General features: G+C 39.1%; 1 protein-coding gene across 3 annotated transcripts in view; it reads right to left on the bottom strand.

Moving 5' to 3' along the window:
• Nucleotides 1-23,525, bottom strand: part of UNC80 (unc-80 homolog, NALCN channel complex subunit) — a 217,818-nt gene that overhangs the window by 88,974 nt on the left and 105,319 nt on the right. For 2 of the 3 annotated variants that reach the window (XM_036254642.1, XM_036254643.1), the window contains exons 25-27: nucleotides 22,987-23,120; nucleotides 17,473-17,638; nucleotides 3,358-3,458 (exon numbers count right to left, since the gene is read on the bottom strand). In XM_036254642.1, the coding sequence (XP_036110535.1) occupies nucleotides 3,358-3,458; nucleotides 17,473-17,638; nucleotides 22,987-23,120 (401 nt within the window). Of the gene's footprint in view, nucleotides 1-3,357; nucleotides 3,459-5,322; nucleotides 5,527-17,472; nucleotides 17,639-22,986; nucleotides 23,121-23,525 lie in introns of all 3 variants that reach the window. The other variant, XM_036254641.1, reaches the window with a different exon arrangement.

Raw genomic sequence — 23,525 nt, 5'->3', positions numbered from 1 at the left:
CTGGACCCTCTATAATTCTATAATTTCTAAAAATGAATAAACTTTGTTTGAGAGCAGTTTTAGGTTCATAGCAAACTTGAGCAGAAGGTACAGAGAGTTCCCATATACCCCTGCCTCCACACATGCATAGCCTGCTTTATCATCCACATACTGTACCAGAGTGGAGCATTTGTTCTCATCAATGAACCTGCACAGACATATCATTATCACTCAAAGTCCTCAGTTTACATGAGGGTTCACTCTTGGTGTTGTACATTCTGTGAGTTTTGATAGATGTAAGACATGTATTCACCTCTGTGTTTCTATAATTTTTCATCTACCATGTCTAGAAGTCAACAAAATGGCTATGCATATAAAGGAGCAGGATGAGGAGAAGATAATAAATTCACATATTAGAAGTTATCAGCTGTGGACTTTGAAATACATATAATCAATTATGATCAAAATGTGAATTTAAAAATATTTTAATGGAATGATAATGAACATTTGATGTAGCAGCTAAAGCTGTCCCTAGAGAACATTTATAGCTTTAAATGAATATGCTAGTAAAGTGGTTAAAAGTCAATATGTAAGTACCTATATCAAGAAGTTAAGAAAAGAAAAAAATTAAACTCAAAGAAAGTAGAAGGAAGTAATAAAGATAATATCAGAAATTATTGAAAAAAAAATCAAACATTTCAAAACAACAAAACCAAAAGCTGGTCCTTGCTTAATAAAATCAACAAACTTTTAGTAAGACATCAAAAAACAGAAAAAAATTTATATAGAGAGTACTCACACAACTCAACAAAAGGAAGACAAAGAATCCAATTAAAAAGTGGGCAGAGGACCTGAATAGACACTTATCCAAACAGGACATACAAATGGCCAGGAGACATATGAAAAAAAATGCTCAACATCACTAATCATCAGAGAGATGCAAATTAAAACAACTACGAGGTATCAACTCATACCTGCCACAATGGCTGCCATCAATAAATCCTCAAACAACAAGTGTTGGTGAGAGTGTGGAGAAAAGGGGACTCTAGAACACTGCTGGTGGGAATGCAGACTGGTGCAGCCACTATAGAAAACAATATGGTGTTTCCTCAAGAAATTAAAAATTGAACTGCCATTTGGCCCAGTGATTCCACTTCTAGGAATATATCCTAAGAAGCCTGAAACACCAATCAGAAAGAATATATGTGCCCCCATGTTCATAGCAGCACTATTTACAGTGGCTAAGATCTGGAAACAGCCCAAGTGCCCATCTGTAGATGAATGGGTAAAAAAGCTGTGGTACATGTACACAATGGAATACTATGCAGCTGTAAGAAAGAAAGATCTCTTACCCTCTGAGACAACATGGAGGGACCTGGAGAGTATTATGCTGAGTGAAATAAGCCAGTCAGAGAAAGACAAGTACCACATGATCTCACTTATTTAAGAAACATCATGAACAAAATAAGCTGTTGATCAAAATCCAGAGTTATGGAAGTAGGAAATAGACTAACAAACCTCAGAAGGATGGGGGTGGGAAGAGATAAACCAAAGAATTTATATGCATATATGCACAACCAATAAGCACAGACATTAGTTTGGGGGAAGCCGGAGGGGGATGGGAGCAAGGAGGAGGGGACAGTGGGGGAAAAAAGGAGGAACATCTGTAATATTTTCAACAATAAAAAAAAAAAAAAAAAACCCAGAAAAAAATATAACCTACCAATATCAGAAAATATGAAGGCACATCAATATAGGTCCTACAGAATTAAAAATGATTTGAGAGAATATTATAAATATCGTTTTGGTAATAAAGGGAAATAATTGGATTAAATCAACAAATTCCTAGGGATAAAAATCTATTTAGTAAACTGCTCCCAGAGGAAATAGAAAATCTGAATGGTTTTAATCACATTAATAAATTGAATCTATAATAAAAAACTTCCCTACAAGGAAATTTTTAGGTCTAGGTATCATCACTGATTTCTTCTAAATATTTTTAAAGTGTTTAACTGTTAAGCATTTAAACACACTTCCAGAGTGTTTGCATATAGAATACCAGTGGAAAACAAAAAAGCATTATTAAAAGAAATTAAAAAGGTCCAAATATAAGAGGAGGGACATAAATCAATGAAGAGCTAGGCCCTTTTATACATGAGAAGACTCACTATAATAAAGGTGTCAATTTTTCAATTTCAAATGATCTTTATATCCAATGCAAGGCTGCTTTGGAAGCTTTTTTCATGGAAATTGACAAGGTAATTCTAAATGGAAGTCGATCTAGTCAAGAATATATAAGCCATCTAGAAGAAAAACACAGCTCGAGGACTTACATTTCCATGAGCAAAAGAAAGGACACAACAGAGTATTAGCCTATGATATAATTATATGCATTTCAAAAACAGACACAATTACTCTACAGTGTTAGAAGTTACAATGCTGTTACTGTTGGGGGAGGGGAGTGACTGGTAGGTGGCCTGTGGAGGACTTCTAAGGTGTTGCTCGGGTTCTCCACATGGTGGTGGTTACACAGATGTGCTCACTTGGTGAAAATGTATTGATGTATTGAGTTATACACATAGGTTTTGCATGTTTTTCAATATGTAGGTTGGGCTCCGCTAAAAAATTTACTTTAAAAACAGCTGCCTCAGAAACCCTCAACATCAGGCCTTTCTGCGGACTCCTTCGATAGTAAAGCACAGCCCTGTAAACCGAAGAGCATCATGCACCAGCCAGCCCTTATCTGACCCTACCAGGAGGTCACATGGAACGGAGGAGGCGGTGACAGTCCATTTCTAAGATAAGTGACAGTGCTGGCAGTACCCTGCCAATTGTGGACTGATGCTTTGTTTCCTTACCTTTCTCCTTCGTGGCCCGCTTGAACCTTGAACTCTAATCTATGATCAGTTTCCTTGGGACCCCTCCTGCTTGTGTCCTCTGGCTAGCCCTTTGAAGTGCGACCTTCTTCATCTTAGAGTCTCCATACTCTGGCTCACCGTTTGATTTACTATGGACTCGAGACTGACACCATGACCTTGCTCTCAGCATTTGTGAAGACCTGTATAAAACTGATCGCGCTGTGTCACTCCAGCTGTGTTAACCACCACTCTGACCTAGCGACTCATGGTTTTCCCTGAGTTACACTGACCCGTAAGCCAGCCATAATCAAGAACCCTTGGTCTTAAACTTAAAAGGAATATTATCCAGCAGAATACCAATCATCGTGAGTGCTAAGAGTTTCCACTGAAATATAAGCCTCTGTTTTCTGTTGGAGATTAAATTGGATGGATGGTTTTAGTATACTCTTTGGCCCTCCCATTATGGATCTTTCCCAATGCCAAAAGAAATCGATCTCAGGGTTCTGAGAGTCCTACTCACATGAAGCCATGACATGTTCCTGTGGTAGGTGTCCTCTGTGCCCGCAGTACTCATTCCTTCTGGCTCAATGCTGGGCTCACTTGCACTCCAAGGACTCCCTTCTTCAAAAGAAAAATACCAAGAGAGGTTGTATTGTTCGGTCTCCTTGGAAAGCACCTTGGTATGGTACAATTCTCCATGCTTTTGAATCCTAGGGCAGACTACCATAGCCCAGTGGGTTTCAGGGCATAACATTGATTTTAGTGGAGGAATATTAATAGGAGCTGTTCCCTTCACCACCAGCTGAACTGGCAATTGCAAAGACATTTCTGACCTCTGTTATGGTGGCTTCCATTCTGAGACATGGGAGCAGAATAAAAAACAGGGTCAAGTCCTTGAATTGCTGAGATGAGCAAGTTATTGGGTGAGTGTACCCAAATCCATTCCAGACTGCCCAGACCTTGCAGGTATAGTTAGGTAGGGACACCAAGTGACCTGCAGTGGCACAGTGTGCTTCTGCCTCCACCACTGGTGTAACTATGGCCGGTGCTACTGTCCCTAACATACCTGGCTGTGTTATCAGAGTTATTTTAGAGATGGGCAGGTGCCTTGGGAAAATAAAGGGAATTTGGAAGCAATTGTGTCTAATCATGGACAAAAAAGAGTTTCCTTCTGTGGGAAAATATGAAGGAGACATCTCTCAGGAATTTACTACTTAGTATACTAATCAACGAAGCTTTGTTCTAAAATCTAAGAGCTTTTCTGGGTCTTTTCTATGACAAAACCATGAGTCTAGCCTGGCAATTTGACTCAACTGGTCAGGCTAAGTTGACCAATTCAAATATTAATTCCCCCCAAAACTAACTGATGATACTGCTACCGTTTTAGACCTGTAACAAAAGTCACAGGGTTTCTTCTCTTGTCTCCTTAAAACACAAGCTGAATCTTAAGTAACACATAAATTAGCTATTTTCAAAGGTGAGGGTGGATAGGTGTAAAAACATTTCCTATTTTAAACTCACTTTGATGAGATATACCCAGCTTCTATTTCAGCAGACTTGATTGGTAATTTACCCACATTTCCTAAGTTCTGAAACAATTTACCCAGAAAGACACTGACTGGCAAAGAAAGTGTGCCTCAGCTTTTACTGAACAGTTAAACTCGAGGCCGCTGGTGGGTCTTATCTGCTTGCCTGCGTATCTTCTTCCTTTCTCTTAAGGTGATACCAGAGCCAACAGGACTAACCCATTTGGGGATTCAGAGTCTCTTCAGATCCTACAGTGACAATCTCCTGCCCCAATGCACTGATTGTGTATAAACCTCACCCTCAGGTGTTTAACACGCTTTATAGTCACCCCCTAATTTATCTTTAGAGCATCCCTGCAGTGTAGGCATGAAGTAAAGAGAATTATTCCCATTGTTCAACTAGAGAAAACACATTCCCGAGACACTGACTTGTTGAAGGTCCCTAATTGTCAGCTCTAGACATTCACTCTTCTCTGATATCTTGGTTGCTTTTAATGTGAAATAGAGACTTTAACACATAGAAGACCTTTCACTAGCTGTCCCCGAGGGAATACCTACATTTTGCTTTAAAGTTCCCGATCAGAAGAAATAGCTGGATTTCAAAAACTGCCCTGTCATTAAAGTGTTTTCTCTCCCAGATGTATACTCTGTCCTCACTGCTCAAACCAGCAGCATCTACCTCACCAGGAAGCCTGCAGATGTCTATGTTCTCAGGCCCCCACCCCCGACTGATTCAGAATCTGCATGTCATCAGGATTCCCCGGTGACCCCTGTGCACACCGAGGTTGGAGCAGCCCGGCTCCAGAGGGCAGTGTGGTTTCCAGACTGAATGAAAGGTCTAACCTACAGCTCTGCCCTCCATCTTCCGATGTGTAAGAAAATGGACTTCAGCTGTTTCAGGGTTTGGGCCCTGTCTTCCTACCCCCCACGTCCCTGCACACCCCACTCCTCTATGTTACCTAGGTCAGTGACAGTGTCCCTGCTCTGGGACAGCTGCAGCTCCTCAGCCTCAGACTCTGAGTCCTGCCGTGATAACTTGCTGCTCTTTAAGCTGCCGACCCGGCGAATGCTGGACAAGGAACCCCCCTTCTTCACCTGGAAACTGCGGGTTCCTTTAATCTGGAGCAGGCGGGAACCTCCTATCCTGATCTTCCTGCTGAGAACTGTATTAAAAGAATAAAATAGGGCTTTTTCCCCCTTAGTTTTCCCCAGCCAGTGTGAGATGAAGCTCTCCCCAACTTGTCCCTGAACAGCCTCCTCTCTGGTGGCTGGGATGGGCAGCGTGTCAGGCGGCTTTGCTGGGCAGGCCGGAGGCTGGGTCCCCCAGGAAGGGCTGGTGCAACTTCTTTCTTGGACACATAGCTCATCGGTGCTGGGAACAACCTGCTCCCTTTCTGGCCCAGGGTTCACAAGCATGAGTGCAGCAGCATTTTCTAGGACTGTTAGTACATTTATGTAGCATCACTGCTTGATTCAACAGAACCACAAACCATTTGTTTTTGTTTTTCTTCTGCAATGGGACTCGCAGTTACGTGAGTTATGTCAACCTCTTCATGTCCACCCCTTCATGTTGGAATACCTCTTTAAGAAATAAAAACAAGAGGTGCTTCTCTCTCCAACAGTCAGTAGTGGGCTCCGCTCAGCTCCTCAGCCGAGGCACTAAAGGATCTGTTCTCACTGGGGTGCTTGGGGTGAACATGAGTGGGAAATGGTTCCACTTTCAATGCACCTAGTGATTTCATAGCATCCTCCTCTCAGTCAAAAGGCTGGGTGAGATGTGAGTCCAAATGTTGCAACACCCTGAGCCAACCTTACAGTCTATATATACCAGGAAGAACATGCATTATTCATCTTTAGTGCTCTGGAAGAAACAGTCGTCAGTGAGGAAAATAAAAGGGTTAAAAAAACATGTTTAAACTCGAAACCTGCTTTTTTAATCAAAAGCATCCTTATTTCCCATAGTCATAAACAAACCTCTTTCCTTTCCTTTAGAAGATTTAGTGTTGTCACACATTGATTTTGTAAGGATGGAATAAAGGTTTTCAGCCTGGCTGGTGTGGCTCAGTGGTTGAGCGTCGACCCATCCACCAAGAGGTTGCTGGTTCAATTCCTGGTCAGGGCACATGCCCAGATTGTAGGCCAAATCCCCAGTGGGGGGCATGCAGGAGGCAGCCAATCAATGTTCTCTCGCATCGATGTTTCTATTTCTCTCTCCCTCTCCCTTCCTCTCACTCTAAAAAATCAATAAAGAAAACAAGTTTTCTTTAAAAAACAAAAAAGCGCTGGCCAGTTTGGCTCAGCAGGTAGAGGGTTGGCCCGTGGACCAATGAGTCGTGGGTTCGATTCAGGTCGAGGGCACGTACCTCAGTTGCAATTCCTCCCTGACCCTGGTTGGGGTTGTGCGGGAGGCAGCCACTCAATGTGTCCCTTTCACGTCTATGTTTCTCTCTCTCCCTCCCACTCTATCTGAACAAAAATGGAAAAATGTCCTCGGGTGAGGATAAAAAAGGAATAATAGTAATTAAAAAACAAAGAAGGTTTTCAGAGCCTAAAGTCATTATCAAGAAGGGGTCATTTTTGTAAGATTTCCTTATTAAGACATGAACAAGATTTCAAACAAATTATTTACAGCATAGCTATTAATCATTCTTACAGTCCCTGTCAGGAAGATTGCATTTAATCTTGGGTTTTTCACTCACAGGAGAGTATGTGACCATGATAGAACTTACACAGCTCTGAGATGTTAATTAAATGTATACTTTTCATGCCATATAAAGGAGCCCAGAATAATTTCTGTTGAATAATGTGAAATGTGTAATCTTTGATTTACTCTTGATATTGAGTAAAAATTATCACCACTCAGCTGGCAAAGACCTCATGGAGCTCACTGAACACATCTGGATAGAAGTTCGCATCTGAATAAAAACTCCTGTGGCACAGTTGGATACATTCCGTGAAGACTATAGACCACACTACTCTCTTTTGATTACAGCACACAACTCATCCACTGTATTTTTTCATTATTATTTTTAGGCTTAATTGAGACTTTATGACCTACCTGAAATATATTTGAAATAGAATATAATTATCATTTTTAGTGACTGTTAATACAATTTCATGTCAAAATAGAATGGGAAGTAGAGAGAAAATTAGAGGATTTTTTTTTTTTAATTTGTACAGAAGCATACTGGAGCAATCTTTGCATGATTTCATGATACGATCTGTTCTGCCACCAAAGGTAATTGGAGACAGCACTAAAAAACTAGTGTTCGAAATTATGGTATTGAGTTAAAAAGGGAACAACAACAACAAAAAAGAACTCGTGGACATGAACAACAGTGTGGTGACCGTTGGGGAGGGGAGGGCTGGGTGGAGGTGGAGGAGGGTATGGGGGGATAAATAGTGATGGACAAAAAGAAAAGAAAAGAAAAAAAGAGAATATGGTATTGGGTATTTACAAAGGACACAGCAGTTAGAATTTCGTGGAGATTGCACTGAATTTTAGCCTTTATCTCCATGACAACGACAACTGGCGTGAAAGTGAAACAAATTCATCTAAATTAGATAAAACATCTTTTTTCCCTTTTTTCTCACCCTACATTGTATCCATTAGCAAGCTCCGCTGGCTCCACACGTCTACATTTCATAGCATTTTGAAAGCCTAGTCCCTGGACTCATGTAAATACCTCATTGCTCCTCCTTCCCCCACTCCCACAGCTCAACTCATCTTTTTTTTTTTAATCCTCACTGAGGGAACTTTTCCCACTTAGCTTTAGATAGAGTGAAAGGGGGAGAGAGAGAGAAACATCAATGTGTGAGAGACACATCAATCAGCTGCCTCCTGCAAGACCCCAATCAGGGCCGGGACCGAACCGCAACCAAAGTACGTGCCCTTGACCAGAATCAAACCCACGACTCTTCCAGCCATGGGCCGACGCTCCAACGGCTGAGCCAAATTGGCTAGGCCTCAATTCATCTTTTAAATGCATAGATCATAAATACACACATTATATTACTTTTCTGGTCAAAACCTGCCAACTCTCAGACAACTTAAAATAGAATTAAACTCCTAAGCCTAGCTACAGACCCTATTTACTCGCTCTCTGCTTACTTCTGACCCATCTCTCCTACCACCCTTCCTACCTCATTCTTTTCCAATCATGTTGGCCTTTTTGCCTTTCAAGTGCTCCAACTCGTCCCTACATAAGAGCTATTCTCACCACTGTCTCCGGAAACCTCCTCCCTCAGGCCTTTGCATGACCGGCCCCTTCAGATCACACACTCTCTGCTCAATGTTGCTTAGGGGGCCCTTCTCTGAACTAGTCCCCCCAACTCCACGTCACTTCCAGTTCTCTGACCCTAATTTGTTTTTCTTCACACAAAGTATCTCTACTAAAAAGCATTCAATGTTATTCACTATTACCTTATTAACTGTTAGTTTATGTTAACTAAAATATAGGTGGGAAAATGTTCCTCTGCATGGCTGTTTTCTGAGAACCTGTAATAGTGCCTCGCATACAGTAGGTGCTCAGCGGATGATTGCTGTATGCTCAGAAGAAAGGTCTTGTCTTTTGGAACATCGTCTTAGCTTGTATTTGGAATATGGGTGAAAAGATTTGACAGACCCTGCTTGGGGACTTTAGGCAGATATTTTTATTTTAAAAATTATTTCACATTAATTTTTCTCAGTAGAATCTGAATTGTCCCTAGGTTATTTATTTCAAGAACTGGCAATTTTTTTTGTTTTAATATACACAGATGGTATAAAATTTTAAAAACAATTCTTATAATCTAAGTTTAGCGGGGTTCTCGTGGTCCCCATTTTCACATTGGACTTAGCAGCTGGCATCTGCTGATCAAAAGGATAAGGAATATTTAGGAATCTTCAGAAGGACTTTTGCTAACCGGTAAAGGATATTTTATGGATATTTTCTCATTTTTTATAGTTTCAGTTTTCTGCTTTTCAGTTATTAAACAACTTTCATATATTAACATGGCCATTCTATGAAAAGAAAAAATTCTAAGCATTCATGTCTTTGAATATTAAGAGCAATGTACACAAATGAGAATCATGAAATTAAAGTGTTCTTAAAATTAACCTATTTTATTTTTAAAATGGTATAGAATTTACTCTGCTCATGTTTAATCATGTCAGTATTAGACATTTTTATTTCAGCTACTTTAAATAAGAATTAGCATATTAGTTTTGAATGAGAAAAAAAAACCCTTGGACTATGTTTAAAAGATGGAAGTTTCTCATCATATGTTGTTATCCTTGTCTGAAGTAAGAATATTTGAAAATATATTGACTTGGTACTTCTTCATATGCAGAAATTGCTAAAAAATATTTGGTTCACAATAAGTTCATTATGATTTAACATTTTTAAAATATCATGACAACAATCTTGAAATATTAAAAAATAATTCCAGCGTATATCCATTCCATGAAGGACTTTAAAGATTTCAAAGACTTTATGTCTTCTCTGTTTAGGGCTATTCCTTTCAAGAATTGTTCATTCCCTAAATCATCAAACATTCATGGAGTCATTGTCTATAGGACACTAGAAAATACTAAATGCATAAAATCATCTTTGACTCTTTTTCAAATGTGCTGATATTCTTTTAATTGAACATCACTAGAGAAATACTGATGTGCAATGGAATTAATAAATAGCAAAATCAGCCCAGCCAGGGTAACTCAGTGATTGAGTGTCGACCCTGTACCAAGAGGTTCTCGGTTTGATTACCGGTCAGGGCACATGCCCAGGTTGTGGGCCCGATCCCCAGTGGTGGCATGCAGGAGGTGGACAATCGATGTTCTGTCTCATTGATGTTTCTATCTCTCTCTCTCTAAAATCAATAAAGAAAAAAATTTTTTAAAAAAGAAATAGCGGAGAGAAAAAATGGCGGCGGAGTGAATGGAGCTACACAGACCATCTCCCGGGACCAAACTGGGAAAATTTACAACGAAAATAAAGACAAATCGTCAGGAAGGGGCAACCGAAAGGCACCTTGGAGGACCACACAACCAGGGACACTGACTCAATTCTGGTAGGCTTGTGAGGACACGAGAGGGGACCGGGAGCCCACGGTCCGCAGCGGCCTGGGCGGGAACCAGAGGCCTGGGCTGGGACCAGGGGACTCGGCTGGAAGCTGCGCCCTCGGCTGGGTCCTGTGGCCTTGTCTGGGACCAGCAGCTGCCTCGGCTGGGACCTGCGGCCACCTCGGCTGGTTGCTACGCCCTTGGCTGGGTACTGCGACCTCGGTTGGGTGCTACGCCCTCGGCTGGGAGCAGCGCCCTTGGGTTAAAGTCCCAGGCGGCTCCACGATACAGAGCCCAGACAGAGGCTAAATTGGCAGCAGCCACTCACCTTGGGCTCCCGCAGAGGGATGGCAGACTGGACCGGAACTGTGTGGGGACACTCGGGATTTGGAGGGTGCTCAGAGCTTTTGCTGAGTGCAGCCACGCAGGACTGGTCATCTTACTCCTTCCCAGGACCCTGGGGAGAGGTGGTGGCCCCTCCCTCAGAGATTCAACCCCACCTGGCGGCCATTAAAATGCTAATTGAGGCCCATTAAAAATCAGCATCTGCCCCACCCTCTGGAAATCCTCTAACACTGAGCAACTGAGGGAGTTTTTCAGTCAACTCAGAAACCAAGGTTCTTCAGGTGACTGCTACTAATAGCCTCCAGGCAAAAGAGCTAGAGGATAACTACCATTCCCTGGTGTTTAAAGTGAGTCCTCCCTGCCTCATCCAAACCCAGGAGAGGGAGCCACAAACAGCAGAACACCAACAACCACAGGGAAAATTTGGCAGGCTCCAAAGCCCACTGTGATAGCCAAAATGATGAAAAACAGAAACAAAAGCCAAATGAAAGAACAACAGACCTCTACCGAAGATGAGATAAATGAGGTGTAGTTAAGCAAGTTAACAGAACTAGAATTCAGAGGAAGCTCAACAGCATGTGTAAGGACATGAGCACCATGAGTAAAGACATAGAAATATTGAAAATCAACCAGATGGAAATTAAAAACCACCAAGAAGAAATGAAGAATGACATATCAGAAATAAAAAACACATTGGAAAGTCTAAATAGCAGAGTAGAGGAAGCTGAGGACCGGATCAGTGAATTAGAAGATAGGGTAGAAAAAAATCAACCAATCAGAAAACCAAAAGGAAAAAATAATTAAAAAACAGGAAAACAGCTTAAGAGAACTGTGGGACAACTGGAAACACAATAACAATGGCATCATAGGAGTCCCCGAAGAAGAAGAAAATGAGCAAGGGTTAGAGAATATATTTGAAGAAATAGTGACAGAAAACTTCCCTAATTTGGTGAAGGAAGAAGGTATTCAAGTTCAAGAAGCACAGAGAGCTCCAAGTAAGAAGAACTCAAACAAGCCCACACCAAGACACATAGTAATCAAAGTGCCAAAAATTCAAGACAGAGAGAATCCTAAAAGCAGCAAGAGAGAAGCAACAGGTTACCTACAAAGGAAACCCTATAAGGCTCTCAGCTGACTTCTCAACAGAAAGACTACAGGCTAGAAAGGAATGGCATGAGGTAATTAAGGTCATGAAAAAACAAGAATCTGAATCCAATACTACTCTACCCGCAAGGCTATCACTCAAAATAGAAGGTCAAATAAAGAGCTTCTCAGACAAAAAAAAAAAAAAAAAAAAAGACTAAGGGAATACATTAGCACCAAACCAACACTGCAAGAAATGTTCAAAGGACTGCTGTAATTAGCAGGAGAAATAGGAAGAAAAATAGAACCACACTAAACAAAAATAGCAATAAATAAGTACGTATCAATAATCACCTTAAATGTAAATAGATTGAATGCTCCCATAAAAAGACACAGAGTAGATGATTGGATAAGAAAGCATGACTCATCTATATGTTGTTTACAAGAGACCCACCTAACAACAAAAGACTCACATAGGTTGAAAGTGAAGGGATGGAAAAAATCTTCCAAGCAAATGGAAAGGAAAAAAAATGCTGGGGTAGTAATACTCATATCTGATAAATAGATTTCAAAATGAGGGCCATAACTAGAGACAAAGAAGGCCACTACATAATATTGAAAGGATCTATCCAACAGGAAGATATAACCTTTATAAACATATATGCACCCAATATAAGAGCACCAAAATATATTAAAAATCTTCTGGAGGACTTCCAAGGAGAAATCAATAGCAATACAATCATAGCAGGGACTTCAACACCCCGCTGACATCACTGGATAGATCCTCTAGACAAAAAATTAGCAAGGAAACAGAGACTCTAAATGAAGCACTAGACCAAATGGATTTAATAGATATCTACAGAGAATTACACCCCAAAACTACAAAATTCACATTCTTCTCAAGTGCACATGGGACATTCTCAAAGATAGACCACATGTTAGGGCACAAACTAAGTCTCTACAAGGTCAAGAAGACTGAAATTATATCAAGCATCTTTTCAGATCACAATGGCATGAAACTAGAAATCAATTACAAGAAGAACACACATTTGAACACATGGAAGCTAAATAGCATGTTATTAAACAACTAATGGGTCACCGAGGAGATCAAGGAAGAAATCAAAAACTTCCTGGAAACCAATGAAAATGAAGACACAACAACACAAAATCTATGGGATGCAGCAAAAGCAGTTCTGAGAGGGAAGTTCATAGCACTACCGGCCTACCTCAAAAAACAAGAAAAATCTCTAATAGACTATATAACCTCACAACCTAAAGAACTAGAGAGCAAACATAAAGAAAATCCCAGAGCAAGTAGAAGGAAGGAAATACTGTAGTAAAGATCAGAGCAGAAATGAACAACATAGAGTCCAAAAAAACAATTCAAAGGATCAATGAAACAAAGAGCTGGTTTTTTGAAAAGATTAACAAGATTGATGGACCCTTAGCAAGACTCGCCGAGAAACAAAGAGAGAGAACCCAAATACACAAAATCAGAAATGAAAGAGGAGAAGTAACAACTGACACCACAGAAATACTAAAGATCGTTAACAATTACTATGAACAATTATATGGCAACAAATTTGACAATCTAAGCGAAATGGACAAATTTCTAGAAACACATAGTCTCACAAAACTGGACCAGTAAGAGATAGAAAACTTGAACAGACCAATAACAACAGAAGAAATTGAAGATGTAATCAAGACTCTCCCAGCAAACAAAAGCCCAGGCCCGGATGGCTTCATGGGGGAGTTTTACCGAACATTCAAAGAAGAACTAACACCCATTCTCCTCAAACGATTTCAAAAAATTCAAGAAGAAGGAAGACTTCCAAACTCGTTTTATGAAGTCAGCATAATTCTAATTCCAAAACCAGAAAAAGACACTACAAAGAAAGAAAACTACAGGCCAATATCCCTGATGAACATAGACACCAAAATCCTGAACAAAATACTAGCAAATCGGATCCAGCAATACACCAAAAAAATTATCCACCATGACCAAGTGGGATTCATCCCAGGGATGCAAGTCTGGTACAATATTTGCAAATCAATAAACGTGATACACCACATAAATAAAATGAAGAATAAAAACCACATGATCATATCGATAGATGCCGAAAAAGCCTTCGACAAAATTCAGCATCTATTTCTGATAAAAACACTCAGAAATGTGGGAATATAGGGATCATATCTAGACATAATAAAGGCCATATATGAAAGATCTACAGCCAACATCATACTCAATGGGCAAAAACTAAAAGCATTTCCCTTAAGAACAGGAACAAGGCAAGGATGCCCACTTTCGCCACTCTTATTTAACATAGTACTGGAAGTCTTAGCCACAGCAATCAGACAGGAAGAAAAAATAAAAGGGATCCAAGTGGGAAAGGAGGAAGTGAAACTCATTATTTGCAGATGACATGATACTATACCTAGAAAATCCCAAAGACTCTATCAAAAATTTACTAGACTTAATAAATGACTTTGGAAAGTAGCAGGATACAAAATTAACGTCAAGAAATCAATGGCATTCTTATACACCAATGATGAACTCACAGAAAGAGAAACTAAGAAAACAATCCCATGTACCATTGCGGCAAAAAAATGAAGATACCTAGGAATAAACTTAACCAAAGAAATAATGGACCTATTTGCTGAAAACTACAGGTCATTGAAAAAAGAAATAGAGGAAGATATAAAAAAGTGGTAGCACATACCCTGTTCATGGATTGGAAGAATTAACATCATTAAAATGTCCATATTACCCAAAGCAATCTATAGAGTCAATGCAATCCCCATCAAAATATCAACGGCATACTTCACAGAATTAGAACAAGTACTTCAAAAGTTCACATGGAACCAAAAAAGACCTCGAATAGCCACAGCAATCTCGAAAAGAACAAAGTTGGATAGGAATCACATTACCAGATTTCAGGTTATACTACAAAGCCACTGTAATCAAAACAGGCTGGTACTGGCACAAGAACAGGCATACAGACCAGTGGAACAGAACAGAAAACCCAGAAACGGACCCAAGGCAATATGCTCAATTAATATTTGACAAAGGTGGCAAGAGCATACAGTGGAGTAAGGACAGCCTCTTTAACAAATGGTGTTGGGAAAATTGGACAGCTACATGCAGAAAAATGAAACTAGACCATCAACTTACACCCTACACAAAAATAAACTCAAAATGGATAAAAGACTTAAATGTGACTCATGAATCCATAAAAATCCTTGAAGAAACTGTAGGCAACAAAATTTCAGACATCATACGCAGCAGAATTTTCACTGATACATCACCTAAGGCAATAGAAACAAAGGAGAAAATGAACACATGGGACTACATCAAACTCAGAAGCTTCTGCACAGCGAAAGATACAATAATCAAAACGGAAAGGCTACCCACTGTATGGGAGAGCATAATTGCCAATGATATATCAGATAAGGGGTTAATTTCCCATATATATTGAGTGCTCACGCAACTCCACAAAAGGAAGACAAAGAACCCAATTAAAAAAAGGGCAGAGGAACTAAATAGACACCTCTCCAAACAGGACATACAAATGGCCAGGAGACATATGAAAAAATGCGCAACATCACTAATCATCAGAGAGATGCAAATTCAAACAACAATGAGGTATCACTTCACGCCTGTCAGAATGGTCGCCATCAACAAATCATCAAACAACAAGTGTTGGCGAGGGTGTGGAGAAAAGGGTACTCTAGTACACTGCTGGTGGGAATGCAGACTGGTGCAGCCACTATGGAAAACACTATGGTGTTACCTCAAAAAATTAAAAATTGAACTTCCATTTGACCCAGTGATCCCACTTCTAGGAATATACCCTAAGAAGCCTGAAACACCAATCAGAAAGAATAGATGTACCCCCATGTTTGTAGCAGCACTATTTACAATAGCTAAGATCTGGAAACAGCCCAAGTGTCCATCAATAGACGAATGGATAAAAAAGCAGTGGTACATATACACAATGGAGTACTATGCAGCTGTAAGAAAGAAAGATCTCTTATCCTTTGAGATGACATGGAGGGACCTGAAAAGTATTATCCTAAGTGAAACAAGCCAAACAGAGAAAGACAAGTATCGTATGATCTCACTTATTTGTGGAATATAATGAACATAACAGTCTGAGGAATGGGGTAGTCCCAGAGACGTGGAAGTGGGGTACAGACTGACAATCTCCAGAAGAGGGGGTGGTAGGGGAGAGATAAACCACAGAACTTATATGCATGTATGCATGAACAATGGACATGGACAACAAAGCTGGGGCAGGGCAGGGAAGGAGGGGGAGGGGTGAATCAGTGGGGGAAAAAGGACAAACATCTGTAACAAAAATTTATTAATAAAAAAAAGAAAAAAGAAATAGCAAAATCAGATAGAGAAATGAACAGTTTAAAGGAGTCTTTAGAGAGCAACTTAAAACTTTGCAATCTTTATGTCATATTTATAATTTTCACATGGGTTGAAATCTGTATGCTCATGATATTAAAAAAGAATGACAACAATTATTTACTGTGTACCTATTATGTACCAGGTTCTGAGTTTACACTTTATTTGCATTGCCTCATTTAAAGGTTTCAACATCACAATGTGATAAGTGTTATTAATCCTATTTTATGGAGGAAAAAACTGAATTAGAAGGTAAGTAAGTTGGACAAGATCAAACAGCTAGTTATTACATTTTAACATTTTAAGATACACATTTTAACATACCTGAAATTGAGATTTGTCTTACAGTTGAAGATATCTTAAGATCACTAGTGCTAGGTGGCAGTTGTGACACATTTGTTATTGCTTGCATCCATGTGAACATCTAAAGCATCTGCAACAAACTTTACAGAAGGGGTACCCATGTCTTTTAACTCCCAAGAAGCCAGATGGTAGCTGGGTGGAGGAGTGGGTGAGGTGTTAAGGCAGATGTGTTTGGCAACATTCCTGTGGCAGGAATTGAAGTAGTCTAACATCATACAACTGAATATTTTCTTAAGTAACTAGCACCAATAGCTTTACTTCTTTTATAAATTCATTTTTAAATGATGTATTAATTAGTAACATTCTGACAACACACAGGACGTCATCCTCAGAAAAACAAAAGACAGGGACATTGACAATTCTGAGTTGAAAAGTGATTAAAATTTTTGAATTCTGAATTGAGGATAGTTTGAAACCCTTTAACTAGTTTATTTACACTTTCCATTTTTTGGCTGTGCAAGAATGCCATATACTGAAAATAAAATTTTATATCTAGTTAAGTCTGAAAGTTTTTCCATGAGAATGAAACACAAGCTATGCAAAAAGAAAGTATTACTTAAAAGCCAAATCAGCAGGATTTTTTCCTTTCTTACTGGTACATAAAATCATGTTTCCTCTTACAAATGATGGCATCTTAGATTCAATGGGATGCGGATAGCTGCTGAGCTGGAATTAGAACCCGAGCCTCTGACGGAAGAGTTCAACTCTCCACTGGAATGGTTTCCTGCCTCATTGAATGGACACAGTACTGCACGGAGCCAATAATCTTGCACTTCCTAGGTGCACAATTCTGTAGTTTAGACCCATACTAACATTCTACAAGAAACCCTGAAACATGAAATAATCCTTGCTTTTCCATACCTTTCTTCTCCTCAGCACCTGCATCTGATTTGAGGGTGTGGCTACTACTGTGGAGGGAATCTTTTGAGTCTTCATTTTCATCCAGGACGCCGGCGAAGCTGATCTTCCTCTCATATCTGTGGCGGTCCAACTCAGGATCCAACCGAAGTCTGCAGCTGTCCAAGTCCTGGAACGTCAGTGAGGAGCCTGTGAGTGCCCGCATCTCCCCAGCGCTGCCGAGGTCCTGGGGCAAACCCCCCTCTGTTTTGAATTGCATAGAATTGCATTCAAACAGCCCAACTCTCCTCTATCTAATGCAAATGTAGATTGTGGCAATAAAACATTCCTTGAATTTAAAAACAAACCTTCCCTAACTCAGTTTTTCACTTTTCCTCACCTTTTCACCTTCCAAAAGCACAAACCTATTCCAAATCTAGAGCTCACTTCCTCACCTTCTAACTCTTTGTGCACAGTCTTAACTAAAATTGGTATGTTACCTGTTTATTAAATAATCATACATCGAGTGCATTGAGTATGAATATGTTAGTACTGGAGGATAAATAAGAAAGGGTTCTTGCCCTAAAGGAAGTCAGAATCCCAAAGGCAGAGACTGAGAAGGCAAACAGGTGATAAATTCCAAGGCTGAGAGACAAAGTAGCGGCTTAGAAATCATGCCTGGAGGCTGTGGTTGGCAGAACAGTGAGCTTCCAGAGATGTCTATGCCTTCATCCCTGGAGCCTGGTGAATATGTTACTTTACATAGCAACACAGACTTTGCACATGTGATTAAGGTTAAGGACCTTGAGATGGGAGATTATCCTGGATTGGGTAGGTGTAACCTAATCACACAAATCTTTCAAAGTGGAGAGCTTTTCCAGGCTGTGGTCAGAGGAAGTTCTAACTATGGAACAAGGGTGAGGGAGATGCTAAAATACTGGCTTTGAAGGTGGGGGAAGAGGTGATGAGCTAAGGAATGTGGGTGGCCTCTGGAAGATGAAAGAAAGTCAAGGAACAGTTTCCCTAGAGCCCCAGGAAGGAGTGCAGCTCACCAACACTTTAATTTTAACCCAGTAAGACCCGTGTCGAACTTCTGATCTCCAGAACTGTAAGATGATATGTTTGGGCTGTTTTAAACAACTAAAATTGTCATGGTCTGCTATAGTTGAAATAGAATATAAATACAGAAGTAATGTTGGAGTTAAGTTTGGGGAGTAAGTAAAGTGAGCTCAGCAAACAAGTGGGGGAAAGGAAGCTCAGGTTTAGGAAATCTCATGTGTGAGGGCCAGAAGCTCAAAACAGGATCATACATTGGCAGAATTTTTCACTTCGTTTTTGGCAGACCTCGGTATAAGGAGGTTCCATTACTATCTGCAAATCATCAGAATGTTCCTATACCTTAAGGTATGCCTCAAGGAGTATAAATATTTAGGAGTTTGGCCTGTGAGTCCCCATCTTGAAAATCTGACCTGTTCGGTGAATGGTGACTAGTTCATGCTGACGAGCATATTTAACTTTTAATTATTAAATACTTTTGGAGCATCTAATAAAAATTATATAAAATGCCAACTTTATTTTTATAAAGCGTGTTTTCTAATTATGACACAATATGCCCTCTGATTCAAACAGACGAAAAAAATATTTTTAAAAACTCAGTTTGTATCAATATTAAACTCTTATATTTTTAATTATTATTAATATATTGATTTTAGACCCTACATGTTTTTTTTCTTTTCCATTTCAAGAACAGAAATTATACTTTAGTACATAGAAAATTATATCACATCTAGAAAAAGAAAGGAACTACATGGAATGTATTTAACACGTCAGAAAATATTCTAGGGTACACTTGCTTCTCTTAAATGAATCCCCTTAAAAATATAACCTAATCTATTTTATATTTTGGTAGCAAATTTAATAAGATAAATTTCATAGTTGGGATTTAGTAATAGTATAACAATTCTGATTTGCAAAAGTAGTTCTCTCCTCCAATTTCTGCTTTTATCTACCTGTAAAATCTCATCTATCTTTCAAAGCTACATTTAATGTGACCTCCTCCAGAAAGGCTCTTCAGATGTTCCCAGCCTCTCTTTCGCCAATCATGGCCCTTTGCTCCTTTCTTTCTTTACCCCCCCCACCCCAGAGGATATACTTTTATCAATTTGAGAGAGAGAGAGAGAGAGAGAAACATCAATGTGAGAGAGAAACATTGATCAATTGCCTCCTGTACATGCCTTGACCAGGGACTGAACCTACAACTTGGGTATGTGCCCTGACCGGGAAGGGAACCCACCACTTTCGGTGCACAGGATGACACTCCAACCAACTCAGCCAGGGCCACTTTCTGCTCCCTTTTCAGGGCCACTCTTATATTTTGCTTCAGGAAATAGTTTTGCACTGTTGGTTCTCCTGCTATAGTATATTCATCTCTGTGTCACCCACCCCCACTCCTGCCTTCACCCCACCACCTTGCTTGTTGTCTTACTCTCAATAAATATGCATCAGTTTAGCATTGATAAATGTAAATTGTGTTTTGCTTCTGATTTTTTAACTTTAGGAACATCTGGAATTGAGCCGTATTTTCTTTATAACCTGATTTGTTAAATCCCGCTGGTACAGTTGGCACAGCTTCTAGCACAGTCTTGCACAAAAGCATCCAAAGTGTTTTTTCCCTAACGAATGAAAGTAAATGTTCAGAGACTTGCTTTCTGCCTTTGTCTTCATTATGCACTCATTTGTGCTTTATATGGGAATTACTTGTTTAATTCTATGTGGCTTGGTCATTGGTTATTGGTTTCAATAATTTTACTGAGAAATATTTTAATAGGCCAGCAATTTTAAAACAGGATTCTTTCAAAAAATTGTTTATTGTTCTCAAGTTTGGAAGCTAATGTTTAGAGAAAAATTTGATTATTATGCTCTATTAGATTATAAATCTTGTAAAAGTGCTGTTTTTTCTTTTTTTGAGACATTATTTGTATCTAACAAAAAAGAGTGACTAAAATACTACCAGAAGTTGGTTTTTTTGGGAAGAGGGGGGATAAAGCACATTAATTAAGTTGCATCTAGGGATTTATCTGGAAAAAAATTAAGTTGGCAAAAATATTTTAGCACATTTTAATACTTTTTGAGATATAATTTTTCCTCTTCTTTTTAACTCTAATACACACCAATGCAGTGAGGGCCTCCTGGGATTTCCTGACCTTATCTAAGAAATAACTGTGGTTAAATAAATTAATTTTTACTTTAGTTATTGTATTTAAAGTTCTTTTGCTTTCTCTCCCCCATTTTGGATATAACTAGGACTTTTTCAAATAAACATTTCACATGGAAATCTGTTCCATTTTAGAAGGCCTTAGGGCATTTCTATTAGAAAGGCTATTTTTCTTGGTAGAAAGTTTATGTTCCTTATCTTCTCTCATTTTCAAGCCTCAGAGTATAGAATATTTATAGTTTTAATATGATTATTTTACCGTGCTATTCTTTTATTATTCTGTGTATTATGGTAGCTATTTATTTTTACTGCTATTAAAAATGTTAGCAAAGTAATAAAACACCCCAAAGATCTATAAATAACCTTGCAGCAAATGTTTTGTTAAAACTTTAGAATATTTCATTTTGATGGTATTTATGCCTAATCTGATAGTTTCACTATTTAATACAATTTACTAAAAAAGCAATGTCAAGCATTTTCAGCATCTATGTTGTTAAAATAGTTTTATGATACTCATTGCTTTTTCTATAGTAGATTAGAACGTGACTTAAAATGTTTTTGTTTGCTTGTTGGTTTTTACCATCAACTATTTTAAATGGATTACAAATGAGAAAAAAACTTCTTTCTCATTTATCTTATAAAGGTCACATTGCCCCCCAAATACATAAACCTATACTTGCTTGATGGTGAAAATCCTAACGTAATGAGCAAAGTCTTCTGAGACCCCGCTAAAGGCAACAGAGCAGTGAGAACTCCTCTGGTTGACTGAATGACTGCAGGCTCTGTTTTAGCGAAACCTCCTGGAATTTCTCACTAGTCTGCCAGTGGTTATACAGTCATTTTAAAAATATGTGATTGATTAAAAAAAAATAAATTTGTTATAATAATAAGGGTCATTAAACTAAAGCTTAATAGAGCTGAAAACGAAAATAAAAAAGAACAGAATCAAACTTTAAGATTTTGTTTTTAAATCCCAATAGATCAAATGGTGGCCAATAAAAGCTGAAAACCTAAAAGTAGATATACTGTGCTTTTACGAAGACCAGTATAATTAGGACGATGATAGAATAACACTGACAGATTCTCACAGATCAGATATTTTATACCACTAGATTTTACACTACACACCTGTTAGGTGGTGGTGGTCTTGATATGATTTTATAGAGGAGCTTCAATATAATAGCAAAGTTAACAATTCAGAAAAGTAGAGGTCCAGGTTAATATAAAATTAAATAAGAGCAGTAGGAGAAACTGCTTTTTTTACTATCCAAATGATGTGGTTTCACATTCCAAATGTGGGTATGTTTCTCTTAAGAACATATTTTACCCATGCATGTTTCCAGCTTGAAAATATCCATTTTATGCTTCAGAGTTGAGGAAATGGGCTTTGCTGGGGGGCCAGAGGGAACACAGAGACATGTTCTTTTGGCCCCACCAGGGGAAGGGTCTGGCCTTGCTCATGCTGTGGTTGGTTAAAAACAACAGGAGAGCTGGTGGGTTGCAAAATGCGCTTAAATGAAAGCACACAGACCGTTAGTAACACTTTTTCTGGTAGAGCAGTGTGAGCCTTTGTAAGGGGGGAAAAAGAACTTGTTTAGTTCCTCATCTCTGGCTTGATGATGTCTATATTGAACAAACTGCTGGAAACTCGGTGCCTGTTAGAGAACGAAGGGCCCCTCAAAATTCAGCTCTGAAGTATGTCCCTGTCGCAGCTCTGTGGAGAGGCTGGCTCTTACATAGTGTTTTTATCTTCTGTTAAATAAATCAGGCCCTGATGATACGAGTATGTGTTTCTATGTATGTGTGTTTGCGGGTATCTTTTTCTGCCCACCCATAAGACATGCTGCAGGAATAAAATATATGTTTAGGGATGTTTACGTGCTAAATGCTTAAAGAAGTCCTTTTGCCCATAATTTAAACAAGAAAACTCATTGGAAGCACACTTCTATATGGATTTATGAGCAGCTAGTATAAAAATATCTGTCAGAGATTTCTAAAAAATGCTGGCCATAAAACTCCTCATAGCTTTCTGTGTAAAGGAACCTATACATTCTTAGTCATTCTAGCATTCCTGACAGTGACCAGTCTAACATTTTACCCAGTGGTGCTATCTTTCATGATTTCAAGGTCAACTCGAGAGTCTTTTTTTTTTTTAATAGTGAAAAGAAATTTTATTTGTATATATGAAAACGCCTTGGTTGAATTTTAAATTATATGATACATTTAGCCACTGGGTATTTAAAGAAAATGTGAATACTCAAAACCTAGTTACAAGCCTCAGCTTCTCCAAGCAGCCTGATGATTAGCACGCATGCTTTTCTTACCACCAGAGGCTCAGTGCGTGGTCTGGGCAGGCAAGAAAAGGTCTCTCGCAGAAAGGTGGTAATCTCCAGGAGAAGCTGGCAGGCTGCCATCTTCAAGGCAAAGGGGCAGCCGCATTTAGAGGGATTCACAGTACCTATGAAATGAAAGAGTCCTTTCGTAAGTAAACAAAGTAAAATATAGAGAGACACGGTTTAATGGACAGAGCTGCGCATGTGTAAAATCAAATTGCATATGAGAACGTTACCTAAACATGTCCAAAATGAAAGTGCGTATGAGAATGCTACCTGTACATATTCAGTTTACCTATCCCTTTTACAGTAAGCTGTGCATTAACAGACCTCTCTCTTCTTCCATTTCTTACTTCTATAACAAGTGCATTAAAATGGTAATCAAGAACTAAATGATTCTCCTTAGGGCCTCACAGAGTAACAAAATGCAGCTCCACTAAACTAGAAAGCCTTTTAATGAAAACAGAAATGGGAAAGCAGTTTTGCAAGGTTTTACATCTCTATTCAATCAGATTGAGACTGTATACATA

The sequence above is a fragment of the Molossus molossus genome, unplaced genomic scaffold (assembly GCF_014108415.1).
Source record: "Molossus molossus isolate mMolMol1 unplaced genomic scaffold, mMolMol1.p scaffold_m16_p_11, whole genome shotgun sequence".
In the NCBI taxonomy this organism is placed as follows: domain Eukaryota; kingdom Metazoa; phylum Chordata; class Mammalia; order Chiroptera; family Molossidae; genus Molossus; species Molossus molossus.
This window is presented reverse-complemented; position numbering and strand designations above follow the sequence as displayed.